Source organism: Schistosoma haematobium, chromosome ZW (assembly GCF_000699445.3).
Source record: "Schistosoma haematobium chromosome ZW, whole genome shotgun sequence".
Taxonomy (NCBI): domain Eukaryota; kingdom Metazoa; phylum Platyhelminthes; class Trematoda; order Strigeidida; family Schistosomatidae; genus Schistosoma; species Schistosoma haematobium.
Window position 1 is genome coordinate 21,253,829 of NC_067195.1, and position 23,384 is coordinate 21,277,212.

Genomic DNA, 23,384 nt, shown 5'->3' on the forward strand with positions numbered 1-23,384 from the left:
TATGTAACGTTACATTCAATGACATTAACAAACAAGCTACGAACACTAATTTTTATTACTATTTTCTGATAATCAGTTAATACAATTTAGTTAGGTCACGAGAGATGTATGCCCAAAAATAGAAAAACTCTATAATTAATTTGGCAAAATGGAGACAATTCTTTTAGAAAAGGAATTACTATCGAATGATTATGTTGAAGATCACGAAAAAATTGAAATTAATTTATTTTGAAAAGAATGATGTATTCTTTTAACTAGTGTTCAAAAGTAATCAAATCTTAAAAAAGCTTAGTTAAACATTGAAATCGTCAACAAGTAATCAGTTTCAAGTACCGAAACAACTTTTAATTTGTTCAACAGGAATATGCAATCATACATGAGAATAATAAGATGTCGGTGTTTATAAAAGTTATCCTTTAACTTTCAGTTATTTTAACAAATATTGTGAATAGTTCCTATATGTTTTTAACTGTTATTACAATTTATTGAAATCAACTTGAATGTTTTATATATTCTTATATTCATGAAAATCTTAATCATATTATACAATAACATTATCGCTAATATTTTAAAACTATTATTTCAATCATTAATAAGATCTCTCTCTATATATTCTCTGTATTTAGTATAAACTGAACATTTCAACTCATAAACTATTTACTATTCTCTTAACGATTTAATTATTAAGCATAACTACTATTATGAATTAATTAAACATGTTAGATTATATATTTGACATAGACAAAACCAATCAAATGAATTCATTATGTATTCTGTAAATATTATCATTGTTGGCTTATTTGAAAGTGTAGAAAAAGTAGTGTTTATGTTAAATTGTAAAATAGAAAAAATAAACTGGTCTGTTGAAAATTAAATTAATTTACACCGATTTTTAGATTGTTCTGTAGTACTATAAACAATCACAAATATTTTATAAAAACAGTTATATATACTTCACCTATTATGCTTATTAAGGAGAATTAATGCTGTAAATAAATTATAAATTAGGTGGATTACTTCTAAATCATAATGAGTAAATCAATCTAATTTCGACTTTTCATTCCGTCATATCAATGTTTCACTTACAAATATCATTGCCTCTATATTTGAAATAATTAGCCCATATATGACTTTGAAGTCATCGGATCTTAATATTATTTTCACTACTATGCATTTCATAATAATGATAAATACTTGTAATAAATAGTCGTTCTACAGTATACAGGTCAATTTCTGTGAATATACGTAGATAAGCTCCAAGCGTATTAAGTTTTTAAATTAAATGAGATTTAGTTCGCTTTATTACGGTAAAGAAAGCAATGGAAAATAAAATGAAGTTCGTATACTAATACAACGAAGTAGTATATAATTCTCAAGCCCTTTTTCACGTCATAGTTTTAAAATACTTTTACCAGAGATCAACGTATTGGTTGTGATTAACGTTATCTTGAACATCACAAAACCTTTACATCCAGAGAAAGATAGACAGTTCTGTTAGGCAACGTATGATTAGCATCAATCAGATAAATACTAATCAAAATAAATGTAAGGCTGAAGTGCCTTCATAAATACAACCGCTTAGCGTTCCAAACAAATAGATCAAAAAAACTTAAATTTATTGTGAATTGAAACTTATGGCTACATAAAACTATATCTAGCAACGACCTATAGATAAAAAAGTAGGTGTAATTTTATAATGTCACAATGATTATAAAATTTTACTTATTTATTTGAACACATGAATATTGGTACAAGAGAGAGCCAATATATATGCGCCACACAAAACAATGAAAATTCGAAGAGAAATAGAACAAAAACGAGAACAATAACGAAGAGATTGGTGTAAGGTAATGTGCTAGTAATCAGGGAACGCAAAGGTACAATCGGAAGAAATCTTTCAGGTAAGAGAGACAGAACCACTTTTTATGAAGAAAGTAAAAGGTTACAGCAGGATCGCCACTGGCTTCTATTCTGAGCCATATCTGATAACGTCTCTAGCCACTGTGTTGCACCATCTCTCAGACCCCAACCAGGGAGTCGTGAAGGACCAACACAAGCCAGCCCTTTGCAGCTTTCTTTCATACCACGACACCATGTCATGCACTGACCACCTCTCCGCTTCTTCCAACCAGTCCCGGAGTCGGCAAATAATGCACGACGTGTAATTCTCTGAGACGACATTCGGAGAACATGTCCAGAGGCTGTATACGCACGGCCGTGTGAGAGTATTTCGAGAGGGAGAGCGGACTCTCCCCACTCTCGGCCGTACCAGGGCATTCGGGGTAAAAGAAGTGAAGTAAAAGTAAAGTAAAGTAAAAGAAGTGGAAGTCTTAATGTATTCGGGCAGCATCGTCGATGAACTAGGAGGATCTGATGCAGATGCAAACGTACGAGTCTGTACTGCAAAGGCAACACTCCTACAACTGAAGAATATCTGGAACTCAAAACAACCGACACCCACTACCAAAGTAAGAATCTTCAACACTAACGTTAAAACAATTCTATTGTATGGAGCTGAAACTTGGACAATTGTCACCACCATCACCAAAAGAGCAAAGGTATTCACAAACAACCGGCTGCGTGAGATACCCCAAATCCATAGGCCAGAGACCATCAGCAATAGCCCATTCTACTAGTGAACGAACCTGCTCCATGTTAGAGAGGAAATTAGAAGACGCTAGTAATGGATAGGACACTGCAGAAATAATCAAACTGCATCAAAAAGCAAGTCCCAACATGGAATCCTTAAAGAAAAAGGGAAACGGTATAACAACAATTCCATTGTAAATCCAACTCGGTAACTGAATTTCCTGTCAACAATAACTTAGTATATAGACTAATTCATCGTTTTAGAGCCATTCACCTTAATCCTAAGCTAGACAGTTACTGAGTGGGCTTTTTAATTTGCAAAGTCTTAAATAGTTAAGGTGTGTACTGAAAATTCATTTCTCACTACCATTCAGCTTTGCTGGTGTTTTATTGCTCACTCGAATTAAGCATCAGCTCAATTTGATTGTTTAAACTCAAACGTTCTCATCTTTACTAAGAAACCCTATTAGTCTCAGACACTTAGGTGTACGCGATGTTTCAAGATCTCATCACTCACGCCACCACCAGCACTTATGCAGCTACCTAGATACACAAACTTCTCGACTACTTCTATCTGCTCACCATCCAGGATTAGAATCCTGCCAGTCTTGTAGAAGTACTTTGCACTTCGAAAGTGCAAAGCACATACCATACCTACGGACACTGATTGTCAACTGATTAAGTGCGGATTGCATGGCTTGGGCATTATCGCAGAGTAAAACATTATCATCCGCATACTCAAGGTCGAGAAGTCTTTCTCCAGGCAACAGATCCACACCGCCATTACTTACATTCATCAGAGCTGTTTCCAGAATGTCATCGATGGCAAAGTTGAAGAGGAATGGTGAGATTGGGCAACCCTGTCTAACCGCACTGCTCGAATGGAACAATGGAGAGAGGTGGTTGTATGCCCTCACTCTGCCTGAGGTGTTTGTATATAGGGCCTATAAGATGTTAATAAACATCTCAGGCACACCCTTCCTCAATAAACAATCCCAGAGAACAGTCCTGTCCAACGAATCGAAGGCAGCCCTGATGTCAAGAAACACTACGATTGTTGGCCTTTGAAAAGTATGGCGATGTTCTAACATTTGGCGGAGGGTGAAGATGTGATCAATACATCCTCGACCAGAAAGAAACCCAGCCTGCTCCTCGCGAGTCAATCTTTCTCGGGTTTTGAACAACCTACGAAGTATGATGGAAGCCAATAGCTTGGACGCAATCGGAAGTAGACTTATCCCCCGATAGTTGTTGCAGGAACGACGTGAACCCTTTTTAAAGATAGGGACAACTATCGACTCATTCCATGACGTTGGTACACTCTCTAACACCCAAACCTTTGTAAACAACGTCGTCAATTCCTTAGTCAAAATGTCACCACCATCTTTAAAAAGAGCCGGAGGTAAGTCACCTGGGCCAGGTGATTTGTAACGCTTCAAGAGTTGGAGTTCCTTGCGGACTTCCTCCTCATTTGGTGGATCAGTCGTCACCGGCCATGGAGGGCAGGACAGTCTGACCGATGTTGCCGGAGCAGCAGGCCAGTTGAACTGCCCTTCGAAAAATTCTGCCCATCGTTCAAGACGTCGATGGATGTTAGTGATTGGCATCCCATCATCCTCGCAGATTGTTTCACTCACACCAGACTTCTTGCTGCCAGTGGCTCGGATGAGTTGGAAGAGCTTCCGGTCATTACCAGATGCAGCTGCTGCTTCCAGCTCATTAGCACGCTTCGACCACCAGGCTTCTCGGTCCTTACGCAAGCTTTGCCCAATTTCCTTACGTAACATCCTTCGTTTATGGTCAAACTCACAGTCACCCGGAGTAGACCGACGGGCTTCAATGAGTTGTAAGGAACCAGAAGAAACCCAGTGCTTAAAAGCGGGACGTTTCGCAAACCCACAACTGACTGTTCCCGCCATTTTCATGGCGTCATGCAATTGCAACCAATGCTCATCTATACTTTTCGGTGGAGTGGTAGCTAGCCTAGAGGCTAGCTCGGTTCGATACTTATTTGCAACAGAAGTTGCAACCAGCTTGCTAATATCAATACTTTGCTGGCGGTCACTTCGTTGTCCACTGAAAAGTAAGGTAAGATTGGCGCAGACCAAGGCATGGTCAGAGTCCAGATAGGTACTCCAAAAGGAGCGGCAGTCTTGTACACAACCACGCCAGCGGTAGCTGATCGCGATGTGATCAATCTGAGTGCAGGCTTGGGATGTAGAGGGAGGACGCCAGGTGGTACATCGGCGATGACTGTGCCGAAAGTTAGTGCTAGCCAGAAACAGGTTGTGGTCTGTGCACAGTTGCAGTAGACGGTCCCCGTTATCTGACCTGCGACCAACGAGTCCCCATCGGCCACCTAAACGACTCTCTTCTGTGCCTAGACGCCCGACCTGAGCATTCAAGTCTCCGGCTAGTACTACAATATCTGTCGAACGCACTTTCTGGAGAACAACAGTTAACTGGTGGTAGAATTCATCCTTGATTGCATCTGGGCTGTAATCTGTCGGGGCATAGGTGAAGATGACGATAAGACATCGTTTCTCACGCCGATTTCTTCTCACTTTGATGGAACTTTCTAATCTAACAGCACATAACGGACTGTCAATGGGGATCCAATCGATTAGTGCTGCCTCAGCTCTAGCGCTTAGTGCGACACCAACGCCAGCAAGACCAGACGAAGATGCCACAGGGTCCCCGGATAAACGCACGTAAAACAAGCTTTTGAAGCGACAGGTGGAGAGCGAATTTGTAGTACTTCACCAGAGTCTTAAATACGGGTCTCGGATAGACAGCAAACATCGATATGAAGACTTTCCGAAGACATAGCCAGCCCTATCTGTTGTGCGAGCTGCATGAGTGTGCGAACGTTGAAGGCAGCCAGTTTGAATGGCGCACGTGGTTTCAGAAAGACTGCTTCAGTACTCATATTCGATGGTAACATACAATTTTCAACCGGGCAGTGACTCGAGAACGTTTAGATACAGTCGGATTTCCACCAAAAACGAGCCGCTGTATAATTATAAAAGAGGGTGAATAATGTGGAGAATAATAATTAATAATAATAATAATAATAATAATAATAATAATAATAATAATAATAATAATAACGACAATAATAGTAATAATAATAGTATTAATAATGACAATAATTGTAATGATAATTATTTGAATCGACTGATTGTTTTTCGGAGCGAGAAAAGTGGTTGCCATAGACATGGAGTTCATCGTTTGTGTGTGGGCTGCAATACTGCCCTGGTGCCCACACCGAAGCAGGTGGTTATCTTAGGGGCCACTCCTCGAGCCTTTGACCTAAAGGTCTAACCCACAAGGCAGTGGAGCATCGTAAGGAGATGCAATCCCATGGTAGCCGGTGACCAAAGATTGGTTCATACGCCATTTGTTCCCGCAGGATACTGGAGCCCATGTGCACCACTGGTTTGTGATCCGGTTAAAGCGCCGGACATTCGCTTTTCGTCCTCTCATTTTCGTAAACAACACCCCCGCCACGAGAAGGCAATGAGTAGGACTTCCCTGGCAGAGGCTGTATACGCGCGGCCGTGTGAGAGTATTTCGAGAGGGAGAGCGGACTCACCCCACTCTCGGCCGTACCAGGGCATTCGCGGGCAGCATTCCTAGTACAACCAGCAAACATATCTATTGGAAAAATGAAATATCTATAGCCTAAAACTCAGGAACAAATAACTAAATTTTACTGGTAACATGTGCTGGAAGGATCTTCTAGTTATTTAACTAATTTAACTTTCCAATAACCTTGAATTTACTTGTACCATTGACACACATGCTGCTGATAACGATACTTGGCAGGTTCGAATTCCTTTATTTATTGATTTAAAGGGGGCACCAGATATATATGCGCTACATATAACAATGAGAATGGGAAGAGAAAAAGAACGTAAGATGCGTCAATCAGTAACAACGTAGAACTTTGTACGCACGTACATCAATCCGAGTTGTCATACCACATTAGCACAGAGATGCAGTTGTCGATTCAAGTCCAATAGTGGTAGAGGTAGTAAGAGTATAAGCAGTAATCGGAAAGATTAGAGTTTGAAGATGTTATTCAAGGAGTGTAGTTCAGTGAAATAAATTTGGAAAGAGAAAAAAGGGACGTAAAGAATACAGAAGATTAGAATTAGGGAGAACACAAAGAGTGGATGCACCTGCGCCATTCCAAACGATTTTGAGCCGTGTCATTCAAGGTCTCTAACCATCGGTTGCTATCATCTAGTGGTCCCCAACCAGGTAGTCTACACCTAACAACATGACTCAGTCCACTTGTCAGTGACTTCATGGACTTGTGCCATGTTTTGGTCTGGCCGCCCCTAGCTTTCTTCCAACCTACTCCTATGCCATTGAACATCGCACGTCGAGGCAGTCGGTGGTTGGGTATACGTAACACGTGTCCCAGACATCTTAACTGATGAGGTTTCACTACTTCATCAATTGGTTTGCCATCCTTACCTAGTATCCGTTTCCTAACAACTGCGTTACTTACTCGATGGTCCCAAGATATACGAGCAATGTTTCGAAGACACCTATGATCGAATACTAGTAACCTACGGATATCCTCTACTCTTACCGGCCATGTTTCACAGCATAAAGTAGGATGGAACAAACTGCTGCGCAGTAAACCCATCCTTTGGTTGATAAACGGATATCTCACCTACGCCATAAATGACGCAAGTTGGCAAAAGCTAGTCGAGCCTTCTGTATCCGTGTTGAGATTTCGTCACACAGCAGACCACAAGGGTTGATGAGACTTCCAGATAAGTGAAGCGGTCGACATGCTCAACAAATTCATTCCCTATCATTAGTTTGGGTGTCGATGCAACCCAATCCTGAAGCAACATTTTGCGTTTCGAGGAGAGAACCGCATGCCGAACATGCTTGTAATGTTGTTTATAGTGGTCAGAAGACTACATTTTGTCAGCGTTTTCACCGAATAGAATTATATCATTGGCATATTCTAGGTCAAAATGTGAAGCGCACGGTAGAAGTTCAACCCCCCGAAATTTAGATGAGGAAAGTCATATCTCTAAAAGCACGTCAACGACAAAATCAAACAAGAATGGAGAGAGAGTGGACAGCTCTGACGAACACCACTTAAGGTAATCAATTCTGATGACAGTTCGCCATAAGAAAAAAATAACGACCACAGATTAGTGTACTTACTTACTTTCGCCTGTTACTCCTAATGGAGCATAGGCCGCCGACTAGCATTCTCCAACCCACTCTGTCCTGGGCCTTCTTTTCTAGTTCCATCCAATTCTTGTTCATTTCTCTCATGTCTATTTCCATTTCCCGGCGTAATGTGTTCTTTGGTCTTCCTCTTCTCCTTTGGCCTTCAGGATTCCATGTGAGGGCTTGTCTTGTGACGTAGTTGGGTGCTTTCCTCAATGTGTGTCCTTTCCACTTCCAGCGCTTCTTCCTCCGCTGGGACCTGGTTAGTTTTCTCCCACAGTAGGTTGTTGCTAATAGTCTGGCCAACGGATCCGAAGTATTTTGCGTAGACAACTGTTAATAAACACCTGTATCTTCTGAATGATGGCTTTCGTAGTTCTCCAGGTTTCTGCCCCCATACAGTAGAATTGTCCTGACATTTGTATTGAAAATCCTGACCTTGGTGTTGGTTGACAGTTGCTTTGAGTATGGCAGTGTAATAATAAAAACGGGGGTAACGGAAAGGTACAATCAGAAGAAATCTTTCAGTTAAGGAAGATACAATCACTTTTTATGAAGAAAGGAAATTTACAGCAGGATCGCCACTGGCTTCTATTCTGAGCCATATCTGATAAAGTCTCTAGTCACTGAGTCGCACCATCTCTCGAATCCCAGCCAGGAAGTTGTGAAGGACCAACACAAGCCAGCCCTTTGCAGCTTTCTTTCATACTACGACACCATGTCATACACTTACTACCTCTCCACTTTTTCCAACCAGTCACAGCGTCGGCAAATAATCCACGACGTGTAATTCTCTGGGACGACATTCGCACATACCGTGCCTACGGACATTGATTGTCAACTGATTAAGTGCGGATTGCATGGCTTGGGCATTATCACAGAGTAAAACATTATCATCCGCATACTCAAGGTCGAGAAGTCTTTCTCCAGGCAACAGATCCACACCACCATTACTTACATTCATCAGAGCTGTTTCCAGAATGTCATCGATGGCAAAGTTGAAGAGGAATGGTGAGATTGGGCAACCCTGTCTAACCGCACTGCTCGAATGGAACAATGGAGAGAGGTGGTTGTATGCCCTCACTCTGTCTGAGGTGTTTTTATATAGGGCCTTTAAAATGTTAATAAATTTTGAATTCGAATTCCATAAACAAGTGATTATAAATTCTCTTATTTTTAGATCTATACAAATGCTTACTTACTTCACTTACGCCTTTTACTCCTCGTGAAGGAGCATAGGTCGCTCACCAGCATTCTCCATCCATCCTGGACAATCCTTTCCAGTTGTTATTCATCCTTTTCATATCTGCTTCTATTTACCAACGTAATATGTTCTCTGGCCTTCCTCTTTTCTGCTTCCCTTCAGGATCCCAATTTAGGGCTTGCCTCGTGATGCAGTTTGACGATTTGTGTAATGTATATCCTATCCATTTCCATCATCTTTTCCTAATTTCTTCTTCAGCTAGAAGATGGTTTGTTCTCTCACAGAAATGGCTGTTGCTGATGGTATCAGGCCAATGAATGTTGAGTATCTTATGTAGACAACTATTTATAAATACTTGTACCTTCTTGATTGCGGTTGTTGTAGTTCTCCAAGTTTCAGCTCCGTACAGTAGAACTGCCTTGACATTCGTATTGAAGATTCTCACTTTGATATTGGTTGAAAGCTGTTTTGAGTTCCATATGTTCTTCAATTGTAGGAATGCGGCTCTCGTTTTGCCAATCCTCGCCTTTACGTCTGCATCTGATCTTCCTTGTTCATCGATGATGCTTCCCAGATTTGTGAAGGGTTCTACATCTTCCAGAATTTCGCCATCAAGAGTGATTGGATTGCTGTTCTCCGCTTTGAATTTGAGGACCTTGGTTTTCCCCTTGTGTATGTTGAGTCCTACTGATGCAGAGGCTGCTGCTACACTGGCTGTCTTTACCTGAATTTGTTCGTGTGTATGCGATAGGAGGGCTAGGTCATCTGCGAAGTCCAAATTGTCTAATTGATTCTGAGCTGTCCATTGTATTCCGTGTTTTCCCTCAGATGTCGAGATTTTCATAATCCGGTCGACCAACTGAAGAAAGAAGAAGGGAGAGGGTAAACAGCCTTGTCTGACTCCGGTCCTTACTTGGAATGCATCTGTCAGCTGTCCTCCATGCACGACCTTGCACTATAGTCCGTGGTATGAGTTCCGGATAATATTGACAATCTTCTCAGGAACTCCGTAGTGTTGAAGAAGTTTCCATAACGTTCTCCTATCTACACTGTCAAATGCCTTTTCATATTCAATGAAGTTGGTGTACAGTGACGAGTTCCATTCAACTAATTGTTCAACAATGGTCCGTAGTGTCACAATTCGGTCTGTGAACGACAGATCCTTACGGAATCCAGCCTGTTGATCTCGAAGTTGGGCGTCTGCTGCGTCTATCATCCGGTTCAGCAACACTCTGTTAAAGATTCTCCCTGGTACTGACAGTAGTGTAATGCCTCTGTAGTTTTCACATTTGCTCAGATCTTTCTTTGGAGTCTTGATGAGGTGTCCTTCTTTTCAGTCCATCGGCACTTGTTTTTTCTCCCAAATCTCTTTGAATAGAAGGTGAAGCATGTTTGTAGTTACTTCGATGTCTGACCTCAGCTGGTATATTGTCGGGTCATGCATTTGAACACAAATTAATGCAGAATGGTTTCACTGTTTTATGAACGGAAATTCTGGTCGTTAAAATAAAATAGAACGCTGACAGAAAGGTAGATGGAAACTTTGATTCGATGAAGGCGTTCTGGCCGTTCATGAATGTGTTGTTGCGTCCAACTGATTTAGTACAAAAGACAAAACTAATGATCAGAAAGGCAGTTTGTTATGAAATAAAACGGCATTGTTGTAAAATATTAGAAATCAGCTTGTAAACCACTACCTTTCAATCAATGAAGACTTGATGGTTAGATCTAACTCTTGAGCGTCATATCAGTAAGCACACGTACTTGCTAAGGTTTTAGTGTTCGCAACAATTTGCAAGCTTTATGGTTTACAAACAGAAGACAAATGAAATGCACGAGCTGCATTAAAAAATTATATGCTTATCGTAAACAGTAAGTTTTAACAGACACAAATTGGAACAATATCCCAACAGTAATTATTGATCAAGAGAACTAGCCTAATGTTTAGATTGGAAGTTCACACCACAAGAATTAGAAAACTCATATCATGTGAGATTAAATATTAGTAGTACAACCCATGTGAAGAGAATAATTTGCAAACTACTGTTCTTATAGTGGTGTAGTTTTTTAGGAGCTGGGGTTGACAACTCTTCTCTCAGCCGCTTTTTACTGGGCTTGGGAAGTGTAGCAACCCGACTGTTTTGTGGACGGAATTTTTTCGGCTTAACGGTTTCGATAAACTGGGGAAACTAAGCACGAAGGTCGTCTTATTCCTTTTCGCATGTCATAAATTCAAAACGTTTTAAGTAGTTGTACTCAATTCCTTTGCATATAATTTACTAACATAATATGCTACAGGAGAATAGCTGTTATTTTATTGATTATTTAGAGCAAATTAACCCACAAAATAGTTCGCAATTAATTGGTCCGAATCTTATGATATTATCAGCTAAACAATACAGTTCGTCAGTAGAAGACTACGTGCATGCACGATTTCGTTTATATTGTTAACAGATCTGTATAAAGCACATCTAATTTCAAAATGAAAGCCAAGATGTATTAAAGTACTGGGATACATAAAATGACATGTTATAAATACACAAAACAAAAGGTCTAAAGGATATTTTGAAGAAACTATTGAAGCAATACAAATTTTATTGAATAATAGCCATCAGAAACAGTTCTATTCATTACGACAACGAATATCTTCGTATTCACACTAGCCAGCAAATAGATGCACAGGTCTATCGCAACGTAAAACAAGTTAACGACATGAGATCAACATACATCTTACAGAAACGATTTAACTAATAAAAAAAACTGAAAGTTACGGATTGTCTATGACTAAATGGAGATAAGACCACATAACCACAGTCTATATTTAAGTCGAAAAAAAGCCGTAAAAATCACTTTAACAATATGTAAGTTAAGAAATCAGTAGAGGGAAATATTATTCAGAGGCAAACAGATTATTACGGACCGGAAACCTTACTTAAAATTAGTAAAATTCTGAAAAATGAATGTAAATAAGATATTTAGGAATTAATGACATCCATACTTGTATGAGTTGAACAGCATTAAAGCAACTGAAACCAACAAAAAATATGCATATAAATGTTTTGGTAAAACGATGGTATTTCGTTCAACTACAATTAAAATGAGAAGTAAAATCGCACCGATCGCAATCACCGGAACATAAGAAATAAATGAACATAGTTGTTTACCAAAGGGACAAAGAACAGCAGAAAGAAAAACTATTCTTTAAAGTGGTAATAATAATATTTTGACTGCAGGATAACCAGACACATAAAATTGAACTTGATTTTAGTCTCATGATTGTTAGGAAATGAGTACAATTAAATCAGCCCTGAAATTGTACATATAATAAAACAATCAATATGTCATTGGACACAAATTATTAATGAGAAGTTAGTCTAATGTATTTTTTGATCTTAAGCATTGTTAGATCAATAATGACTAGCAGTTACCTATGAAATCATAACTGATTTATTTTTTCAATGAGATTTGAGCAATCATAGTAATACTCCTAAAACAAAAGAAAGGGATTTTAACATTATCCCACCAATAATCGTTAACAAAACAAAATTTCAAGAGGTTAACAATTTGCGAAATCAATGCGTAACAATCTATTGAAGTGGTCTTCGTAATAGAACCTCCAGATTATCAGAAAGACACAAAAATTTAATTATGGTCTGCCAAACTTTAACTTACCTCAAATTATTGAAGTAAAGTAACCAGAGAAAACATCATACGTTAATGAAGACATAAAAGTATATGCCTATGTGAACGGAATTGTACATTTATATACAGCTAATAAATAATAATCGAAGAAAAATATGAGAACATGAACAAAGCAAAACCAGAAGTTATAGAAAGACGTAAGTAGAAATGTAAGTATACAAAGATGGGTATTGTGTTAAAAAAAACGTGTTACTGGCAGAAGATAAAAACGAAACTGGTACATGGCCTAATACATTTTTTGTTACGATAGATAAGAGCTAGTCCTCCCAACCGGAAGAATTACTGTCTGCATCTTTGTCGTCATCGTCATCTTCCGAGGAATTATTTTCCATACATTCCCGACGACGCCTAACAGCTTCATAAATCGCCTGAAAATGAAAACATGAAAAATAGGAAAATACTTAAAGAAGTCAAACAGAATAAACACAAGATAATATATCACGCAGGATAACAGCTACGGATTAATCAGTTCTGAAATAGGCTACTACGAGAAAATACTAAACCAACTTGATCAAGAAATGTAACTACTTACAGAGAGAGAAAGCAATGGAACTCTTGGATGTGTGTAGCGGGGGTGATATTTACGAAATTGAAAGGACGGAAAGTGAGTGGTCCGGTGATTTAACAGGATTGGTGGACATGCATGATCCACCTAGGACAATTGGAAAACAATGCTTCCTGATTCTAGGGATATTCCAGATAACTCCCGTTGATAATAAGGATATTATTCAAACTAATTAATTACAGTTTCGTAGACAGTAGAACGAGTACTGGAGCACCAATTAAGTTAAAAGAGGTAACAGAAATTTCGTCAAATCAATGACATAAAAATTATGAAGGTACAAACTACATTAATCACTAAAACGAAGGGTACAAAAAAGGCTAATTACTTTGAAGGGAAAAAGAATCTAAACGAATAATTTCATACACATAGTTCCCTTTATTATCTTGAAGAGAGCAAGAACAAAGATTTGTACAGAATAATATGAATTCATTTTACTTCGTTAGGTTCTCATCAGCTGCTTACAACCTAAATTATTTGAAATTCAAATTATTACAGATATTGACATATTTATACATAAGAGTGTGATTAAGGATCAATACATGTGTATCATGATGTAGCGAAGATTCAGATAGGGTTAATGAGCTCATAAAATGTTTGATTCGAATAAATAAATAAAGTTAGAGAGGGAAAGTTCCAGAACATTGAAATAGTGATTAGAACTCATGAAAATAGATTAATGGTAATGAAGAAAATATGAATTGAAATCAATCAAAATGTTGGAGTTTGATTGTTTGTTAATCACTTTGAAGGACTTCAGTATATCGACTTCATGTCCTGTATCAAGGAGATGTCTTGCGATGGCACTGTTGAATGCGTTCAATCCATTTAATCTTAAACTTTTCGGAATATGTTCTTTGAATCGGACGTAGGCTCTCCTTTCTGTTCTACCAATGTAACTGCTTTGGCAGATACATGTAAACGAATAAACTAGAAGGCTGGAACAGAGTTGTGTTAGAAATCTAGGGCTTTATGTTGTCAATTCGTCTGTACCATTGTGTAGATAGAAAGGCATGTCATTAGTGCTTCCAAATGACCTCATTTTAAGGAGATCAACGGTAAATTCTAAGTGGTTTTTGGGAATCTAGATTCCACAACAGGAAGCTAGATCACCAGAAATCACTTGGCAAACTTATTTTTGTAATTTAACCGTAGAAATTTGGATTTCACATTTTTGCACCAAAAGTGGACACTGTCGCTTTCCGTTCGTGCTTCCATCTGGAAAGATCCTAAGCATCCCTGGTTTGTTTTCTCATTTAGTACGTTATCTCATGACACTCGACAAAATTTTTGTAATAACATAATTGAGGAGACTACATAATTGCCGTAATCGAGATTATTGCGATGAAGGAATATTAATTTATGATTCTATACAAAATTGATCAATACAAGCACTGTGTTTACAATGAGCTTTTAGAAGACAAACTTTGGTAACTTGAATGAGCAAGAGGCATTAGTCACCTTGACTATTGAAATGTAACACTTCCCTTAAACGACGGGATGTAGTACATTTGAAAGTAGATACATACAAACGAAGTTTAAGAAACTTAAGATCAGTGAAACTAACTTGAACATCCTTAGGTTTGTTTATCAGAGTTGATAAACTATTTGCACGGCTAAATTTCGATTGATCGGGAAGATTTCGTTCACCTACTTTGCGTAACTGACAGCCAGCGCGTATAGCAGAAAGCAAATCTGCAGGAGGACACTGAGGTACACTGCATCGTGGGATAGTGTTCTTAGTTGGTAAAGCTGCTTGATTGCTTGGACTTTCAGACCCAACTTTCTGGTTTGGTATGAAGGGAGGTGGAGGTGGGGGTGGTGGAGGTTGCGTAGATGAGCATAGAATAGATGTTTGAGGTGGCGAAACAACAAAAGGTGTCACTGGAGGAGGAAGGGTCGAAGAAGCGGATATATGATCACAAGTATCCGACTCGCTAGGCTGTCTGTTGGGTTTACAAGGCTCATTGAAGTTCTTCGCCTCGAAAATCGGCGCGGGAGGAGGTGGAGGAAGATTGTGTGGTGCCGATGATGACTGAAACATAAATGTAAAAATGGGAGAATTATTCGGAGTAGGAACAAAGCCAGGTTAGCAACAGACTAAGTAAATCTATAGAACTAAAAAAGAGCTAGCTTTTAATTATATATATATATATATATATATATATATATATATATATATATGAACTACAAAATTCAAATCAATTGGTCATATGTTTAATCTACTTAATAACTACTTTACGATTACATTAGTTCACAAACGCTTGCAATAAAGTAAGTATTACAGTCATCACACAATAAAACAAAACAGGAGTTAATTGATGGATTCACCTTCCATTCACATTAATTAACTATTAATCTATGTGGGGGCATGATGCATGTATAACATGAATTAACTCTAATCGCAGTAAAAAATGACTGCAGCATTTTAACTTTAAGCTTATGGAAGAAACAGCTAAAAGGTAAAAAAAAACTTACCGATTCCATACCTACAGAATTAATATACTGAGACTGTTTCTCTTTGCCATCATGCATTTGTGTGGGTGATGATATCCTATCATCCCCATCTTTTCCAGATGGGTCTCTGCTAGCAGCTTCATCATTTGGATGTGAATTTTCGCTCATGTCTAAAAAGTTAAATAAAAACTAGAAATACCCAAATTAACATAAAAAACACAACACAAACGTAAATAAAGTACTTGGAAAGATGAACAAATCAGATATATGCAAACAAATAGAAACGGAATTCACGAAGACGTGCTGCGAAAAATTATATATATATAAAGTATAATTCAGGATCCGGGATAACTGTGTACCAGTCCACGCCACAAAACACCAGCATTATGAAAGGAAATAAGCAAACGGAAAGCGTATGAAATGGAAATGGTGTCCATAGTCAATGACTGTGAAGATACATTCTCGAAGCTTGTCAAAAAATTCTAACAGCTCCTCTTTAAGATCTTGCCAACAAATCCAAAAATCTATGGAGTAAGGTTGGACGTTCAGTAGTGTTAATATTTGCAAATCTTTTCTCTTCAGAACGAATGCCAGAGAAAAATATAGATCCTGTGAACATAGAATAACCACCACACCGGTGCATCTTTTGATATGATACAACTAATTACTAAACTGGTTTTCAGGTGTTACATGAAACAAGGAAATAAGCACAACCAAAAGCTAAGAAAACGAATAATAATAATAATAATACCTACTATAGCGGTGAAATAAACATAAGGAAAGTATAAATAAATAATATATTTGTAATATCTCAATGAGTAGAAAAATTCTGACCTTGGTAACGATACTTACAAAATCATTAATAAGGAAAGTAGTTTGAAAAACGCAACTGAGATGAAAATTATGGGATGATACTAGGCTAAAGATGTAGAGGGTGAACGAATTCAATTGTATATGTAAGAGACCGACACTATATATACTAAATTGAAACTTTATCACGTAACATCCAAACGATGTATCAGATTGTGATTAATAACACACATATTAAGCGGTTTAAACCAACCTGAGACTTTTAACTCTCCGTCGCTCAAGAACGCTGGAGGAAGTGGTGGTGGTAAAATAAGAGATGTCATCTGTGTATGGAGTGCGGGAGGGTCAGGAAGAGTCATCTGATGGGCTGGTGAAGGGTCTTGGTTGCTACAAATGTTGTTGGTAACTGAAGGAAACTGATTAACACCACTAAGGTCAGGTTTAGTTGGGCAATAACCACTCTTTTGATTAGATGCGTGTCGAAAATCCTGTACATTATCAACTTGTGTTGACGAATGAAGAGCATTTGGTGGAGGTGGCGGAGGTGGTAATGAAGGATTTCCGAAATCCCCATTATTTAGAAACTGATGCTGGGTGGGTTTACCGTTGACAATATTGACATCCCTATCCATATGAGAACTGGCATTAACAGGACCGTTTTGTTCGAATAACGGTGCAGGAAGTTTATGGCCACCAACTCCTGGTTGCTGAATGATAAGTTGAGGTTTCTGAGCTCCCTGATTAGATCCACTTTTAAGTGGAGCAGCTTTTCCCTTTCCTTTTGGTCTCTAAAATAGGTATTTTACCCAAAACAGGTTACAAGCTTCAAAGATTAGGATATTTGGTTGTATAAAATATTACTAAAACTGGAACAAAAAGATTATATCCATGAATCGCTTTACTTTCTTACAGTCCCCTATTTTTATCTAAGCGCAGACACAGAAAAAAAAGATCGTAAATGAATGCAACACAAATCCAGGCTTGTGAATTAGAATGAATTATATTGCTGTAAGTTGGTTGTGATAAATGGTCTTCTGACTATGCAAACATACATTTTCAAGTGACAGCAAGAAAGTGAGTCGAGGAATTTAGTATCATCGCTTTTAAAACTGCTTCGAAAATCCCAACAAAACACTTACTTCTTTATAATTAAAAACGGTTGTGTCAATGAGTAAGGAAGAATATGCTATGGATCAATCTCAGTGCTAATTGCAGCATTTGTTCGCAGAAAACGTTCGGTGACATTAAAAGTCAAGAGAACTAAGAGAACTGTGGCAAGACAGACGTTGAAGGGAAATGCGACCTTGTAACATAGATATGGGTATGAAATAAATGAGACGATCAATTTTCACCGCCTGACAGAAGAGCAAAAAAAGAAAATACAACTAAACAAGAGTCCTACAATTCAATAGACGAATATGTAGTTGGATATAAATACAAAACTTGATCAAAACGTTTAGTTGTAGCGACATGATTAAAAGCGTCAAACGAAACTGTAGAATTCACTAGCATCATAAAGTGGAAGGGTTTAGGACCGAAACATATGATACTAATTGCATCACTCCAAAAGTCGGCTTAGTACTAATTTTCAAAAAAGTCACCAGATGATTTAAGAACTGAGACTGATATATACTTCAATTACGAAATCCATGTAATCACAAAGCAAGAGCACGTTTATTATTGAAACCATAAAAAGAACATCAGGTAAGTACTAATAACTTTGTCATTTAAAGAAGGAAATAATCTATAAATGCTTAGATGGTCTAGATAAAACAACAACGAATGCAGCTACAAACATAGGTTGCAAATAGAAGAGATAAGAAAATAACCGATTAACGGATCAGCAAAAATTACTTTTTTCTTGGCGGCTCTTTTATGTTTGCGATCTTGTAACATTTCCTGACTCCATAAATCAAAGAAAAAGCTGGGATCTGAATACAACCTCATGCTAGTTTTCTTATCATCTCTGAGTTCATCCATTTGTTGAAGTGCTGGAGCTGCTTCTGCTTGATCATATTGTGACCGCATAGAAGGAGGTATGGTATTTTGATTTAATACCTAACTAAAATGAAAAGGTAGAACAATTTACCTGGCTATCAGTTGGTTTTTTGCTAGAGAACACCGGAATCTCAACTTCTTGTACTCCAGCAGTAAGGTCTTCGTCACCGCTGCGCGCCATTTGCATATCTTCATGAAGTTTTCCCAGACGATTTTGCAGACGAACAGTCCGCTCAACTAGTCGAGAAAAATCGATAGTGAGTTCTTCGAACATGGTGTTGGCCAATCGGCTAACTGATGCTATCTGTCTCATGACATTGCAGACCGTGGAATTAACCACAAATTCCAACTCATTGTCGATGCCATTCGGGACAATTACCTGACTGAGTTTGACCGGTTGAACTGTATGTTTAGGAAGTGGCATATTTTAATGCTGAAACTGAAAAATAGTAAATTACTCTATATAATAGATAAAGCAACAATAGGCAACTTTGGAAGGAAACTTAATGTAGCTTACCAACAAAGTACAAATAAAAGTCTGGTGTGCATTCTGATCAAATCGAAGTAACTTGTTCGCTGAGCGTGTGGCTTCAGAGCAGTGTCTGGGTGAGAATTGGTGATACCGCCTAAATGCTTAAACTAAAGTTGGCGGAACAGGTTGGCAAACTTTCCCTTATTGGTTAAGAACTAAATGCTGTTTAGGTCAAACCGAAGTAGTTGTAGCTTTCAAAGCCCACAATTTATTGGATCAAAACAGGATGTTTTAACCACTGGAACGACGTTCCAATTTGGAAATGACTAATTGTAAAAACTTAGTGCACTCTTTATGGTTTATTTCAGGCTGTGCTTACAGTTAATGAGAAAAGCGTTATCAACACTTATGTACAATTTTTTAACATGAGTAAATGTCCTGGTAGGACTCATCGATTTATGCTTGACAACATATTTTCAATTCAACAACAAAATCTACGAACAAACAGAAAGTGAGTAATTGTTGCCAAAAGAGTTGTAAAGCAAACGCAAACTCAATTATGTATAAGTATGTCATGTACTCAGATTAGAAACATTCCTGGGCTACTGTCCGTTGTCACAAGCTCCATCACCTAAGAAACAACACCACTAACTAAACACTAACTAGGAAAACTCATCCAAACTCTGACCTCACAGTTTGAGAGTCTTCATATACATCACTTATAATGTCTCAGGGTGAAAGCCAAGATTCCTCAGAAGTCACGAGGCTGATACTCCCTCCGACAAACAGGGTAACGGTAAACATGGGTACGCCGAATATCCGAGGAATATACGAGACCACAAGTACAAATTGAAAAAACACAGAAAAGCACAAACACAAGTTGACCGGCATTAGAATAGGAGCAACTCATTGCATTTAATCCAGAAAAAAACACTAACTTGAGAAGAGCTGTCACCGAAGTATAGTCATAAAGAAAGTGTCCTCCCACACACACACAAACACAAGGAATTTTACTAATACTGTCAAGAGAAGAATAGAATGAACAAATCTAGGATGGGAGACTCAGAGTTTCGAGACTATCACAGCATCTCCCGAAACAAAGAAGGGAAGGATTATGATGAATGTGATCCTGTGCTATGCACCCACCAACGATAGCAGCGAACATGATAAACAACATTCTCATGAGGCTGCAGACCATCGTAGGGTAAGGTTTGGGGAAACACATGACCATCCTGAAAAGTAGAATTTTGTAAATTCTCCATTGATACTAAGGAGTACCTAGGAAAATCTTCACCATCACATGGTGCCCCAACACCGGACTGAACTGCAAAGTCGTGCATGGTGAGCAGATGACAGATCAACTACAGATGAAAACTCGTATTAGACAAACCTTTCGAATCAAGTATTTTCTCTTCCTTCTGGTTGTTCACTGGATTATGAAGACCGCATCTCAAGAAAAACACGAAATCCAGCAGACACACTGAACGCAGCTGAGTGACCGATCTTGTAAATGACTTGATCCTGCAATCGCAAACACAACAACAAATGCAAAGACAGCCATTGTACCAACAGCTCTCACAGTAGCATGCCCCAACACAGAGGAAACAACAAGCTTCTGAAGCACAACACATTGAGAACCAGTCAAATCACACTTACTGGCAAAGCTTCTGAAGAGGTGGGAGCCTTAACATACCTGAGCAGCATCGTCGATAAACTAGGAGGATCTGATGCAGATGCAAACGTACGAGTCTGTACTGCAAAGGCAACACTCCTACAACTGAATATCTGGAACTCAAAACAACCGACACCCACTACCAAAGTAAGAATCTTCAACACTAACGTTAAAACAATTCTATTGTATGGAGCTGAAACTTGGACAATTGTCACCACCATCACCAAAAGAGCAAAGGTATTCACAAACAACCGGCTGCGTGAGATACCCCAAATCCATAGGCCAGAGACCATCAGCAATAGCCCATTCTACTAGTGAACGAACCTGCTCCATGTTAGAGAGGAAATTAGAAGACGCTAGTAATGGATAGGACACTGCAGAAATAATCAAAATGCATCAAAAAGCAAGTCCCAACATGGAATCCTTAAAGAAAAAGGGAAACGGGACATACCGAGGGACATATGGTGCCGGAAATCGGAAGCAGAAACCAAGATCAGGAATAACACTCAGCAACGACTGAAAAGCAGAGCCTCAGACAGGGTGACTGAAGATTGCTGCTCGGTGGTCTATCCCTCAATAGGGGTAACAGACTTAATTAAGTGATAAAGAGAACGGTTGGATATTGAGGACATGATTTGGAAAGGCAGACTAGGAAGGCATGTGTGAAGTAATGCTGGAATTCGGGATCGATGGGCAAGTAAAGTATTTATGAGTTCGCGCCACTGTGAACGGTTTTGATTCATATCGCTCTACAACCAATGGTCACATCTATGTAATAGATCCTGACCAGGTGGCCTGTATTCATCAATATGACTTAGACTAGCAGTTATCGACTTCATAGATTGGTCTCATCTCACGCTGTGGCCGTTTCAGTCTGAAATACATAGGAGACTAAATGTAGATATTTTGTGAAGATAGCAGTGAACAGCCTACTAAAATCGAAAAGTGCAATCCCCTTAAAACGGTAACCTTAAGGGTCAAAGTTAGTGTTTTGTCACCAAAATGAAACAACAGCCCGAGATGGTTAAACTTAAACTACTACCATCTAAACAGGTTATATGAGCCTTACTGAACTGACCGATGCAGAAGACTGCTGGCTGTGTGTGATAAGAGATACTTAATCTGCTTGAAGTCGAATCTGAGAGAAAACAGAACTCTAACCCATCACGTCGTCGGAGCACTTTGAAGAAATGGACTATGTTGGGAAACTACATCAACTTGAAATTGCTAGTTTTTTCTAAGTGTACAGCAGTAGTTGTACCGGATTGTTGTACAAATAACGTTAATTAATTATACTAATAACTCAACGCCCACACACAGGAACTCGATACTTCAGAGGCATACTACGACCGATTATAGAATAGGTTTATCCTTAACGAATCGTTTGAACTATAATTATTTAATGATAATGACATGTAATTCCCGACTCTGAAAGGACCATGTACACATACCCATGCAGTGATGCCATGATCACATACATAGCTCGGGATCTCCAGGTTCAAAATGAGGCAAAGGCTGGGGACAAACTGATTCTTAGATCCGAGTTAACCAGATGTGATTTCAGTAACGATCTTCTGAGACTTTACAATTATGGGTTGATAAGAATTGTCCCCAGAAATAATGACAATGATGCACCTTGGTAACTATGGAGGCAAAGGTAACCAGAAACTGTTCATATCCACAGTCTTTACGATAGCTCTCCGAGTACCCTTTTTGGCTATGTAAAAGGTCGTCGTGTCACTTCCACAAGTGAACACACAGTAGGCTTCTAATAATCATAAATTGTCATGATTCGATCTTCCGGATAGCAACAATATTTATCCAAGTGTACTACACGTTGATGAAGTAAGACTGTTGTTAAGATTTCTTTGGAACTACCCGCGTCTAACAAAGTTAACGGTCATTTCGATTTCACTTCTGAGATTTATTTGGATGGCTGAGAACCAACCTATATGCTCGGCGTGATAGTTAACATTGGGTTGATTTTGACAGAAGTGGAAAGTATTTATTTAAACTCGTCAATAGACTACACTATCGGTATCCGAAAATTGATAAATGGATGAAATAAATTGCTTGGTATAGCAAGTTACCAAGTACTACAAGAAAATACAGTCCCAATGTCTTACGCAACACTTTGTGACTTTATTTTCCTTGTAGTACTGACAATACGAAGTGCTCGGAAAAATAAACATCGGCGTTAACAGCGCGTAGAGCAATGTGAGGGGAGCTGGGAAAGAGAACAAAGACAAAGGTCAAGAGACAACTCAGTAAGAGTACAAAATGTACTTACTTTTAACAAGAAGAGCAATCGATAGCAATTACCAGCAACACGAGTGTGAAAATAAAAGTCAGACAAACGAAACTTGAGTAAGACTTCAAACCTACTGCAATTTGTAAGTCAATATATGGAACGCCTAACTTCTGTCTAATAAAACAACTAAACAAGCAACCATACTCTGATAGTGAAGAAAATAAATTTTCAATGTTCAACAAAAATGAAATATCAAATATTTTCGTGCATTCTTCGATTCATTCAGTGAGCCAGCACTGCATACGAAAATTTGATCCATATTGCAGACTCTTTCAATCTCTTAAGGCTATCGGCATATAAATTTTCTACGAACAGGAACTGCAGCTCATTCCAAGTTGGCAGATTAATTAAGCAAATAAAATGAGAGTTACACGTTGAAATAGAATCCACTTTGAGAAGTGT

General features: G+C 38.5%; 1 protein-coding gene across 2 annotated transcripts; it reads right to left on the minus strand.

Moving 5' to 3' along the window:
- Positions 1–5,752: 5,752 nt before the first annotated feature.
- WASF3_1 (Wiskott-Aldrich syndrome protein member 3) lies at positions 5,753–23,119 on the minus strand. Of its 2 annotated transcripts, XM_051210690.1 has the most exons (7): positions 22,962–23,119; positions 18,619–18,966; positions 18,384–18,587; positions 16,783–17,317; positions 15,741–15,889; positions 14,830–15,297; positions 5,753–13,068 (listed from the first exon to the last, which is right to left on the minus strand). In XM_051210690.1, exons 2-7 carry the CDS (start codon positions 18,949–18,951, stop codon positions 12,958–12,960), a joined length of 1,800 nt encoding a protein of 599 aa, XP_051070708.1. In that variant the 5' UTR covers positions 18,952–18,966; positions 22,962–23,119; the 3' UTR covers positions 5,753–12,957. The 2 variants fall into 2 exon arrangements, with proteins under 2 accessions (XP_051070708.1, XP_051070707.1); XM_051210689.1 differs by having other exon boundaries at positions 5,753–15,297; positions 15,741–23,119.
- Between the last annotated feature and the right edge of the window lie 265 nt (positions 23,120–23,384).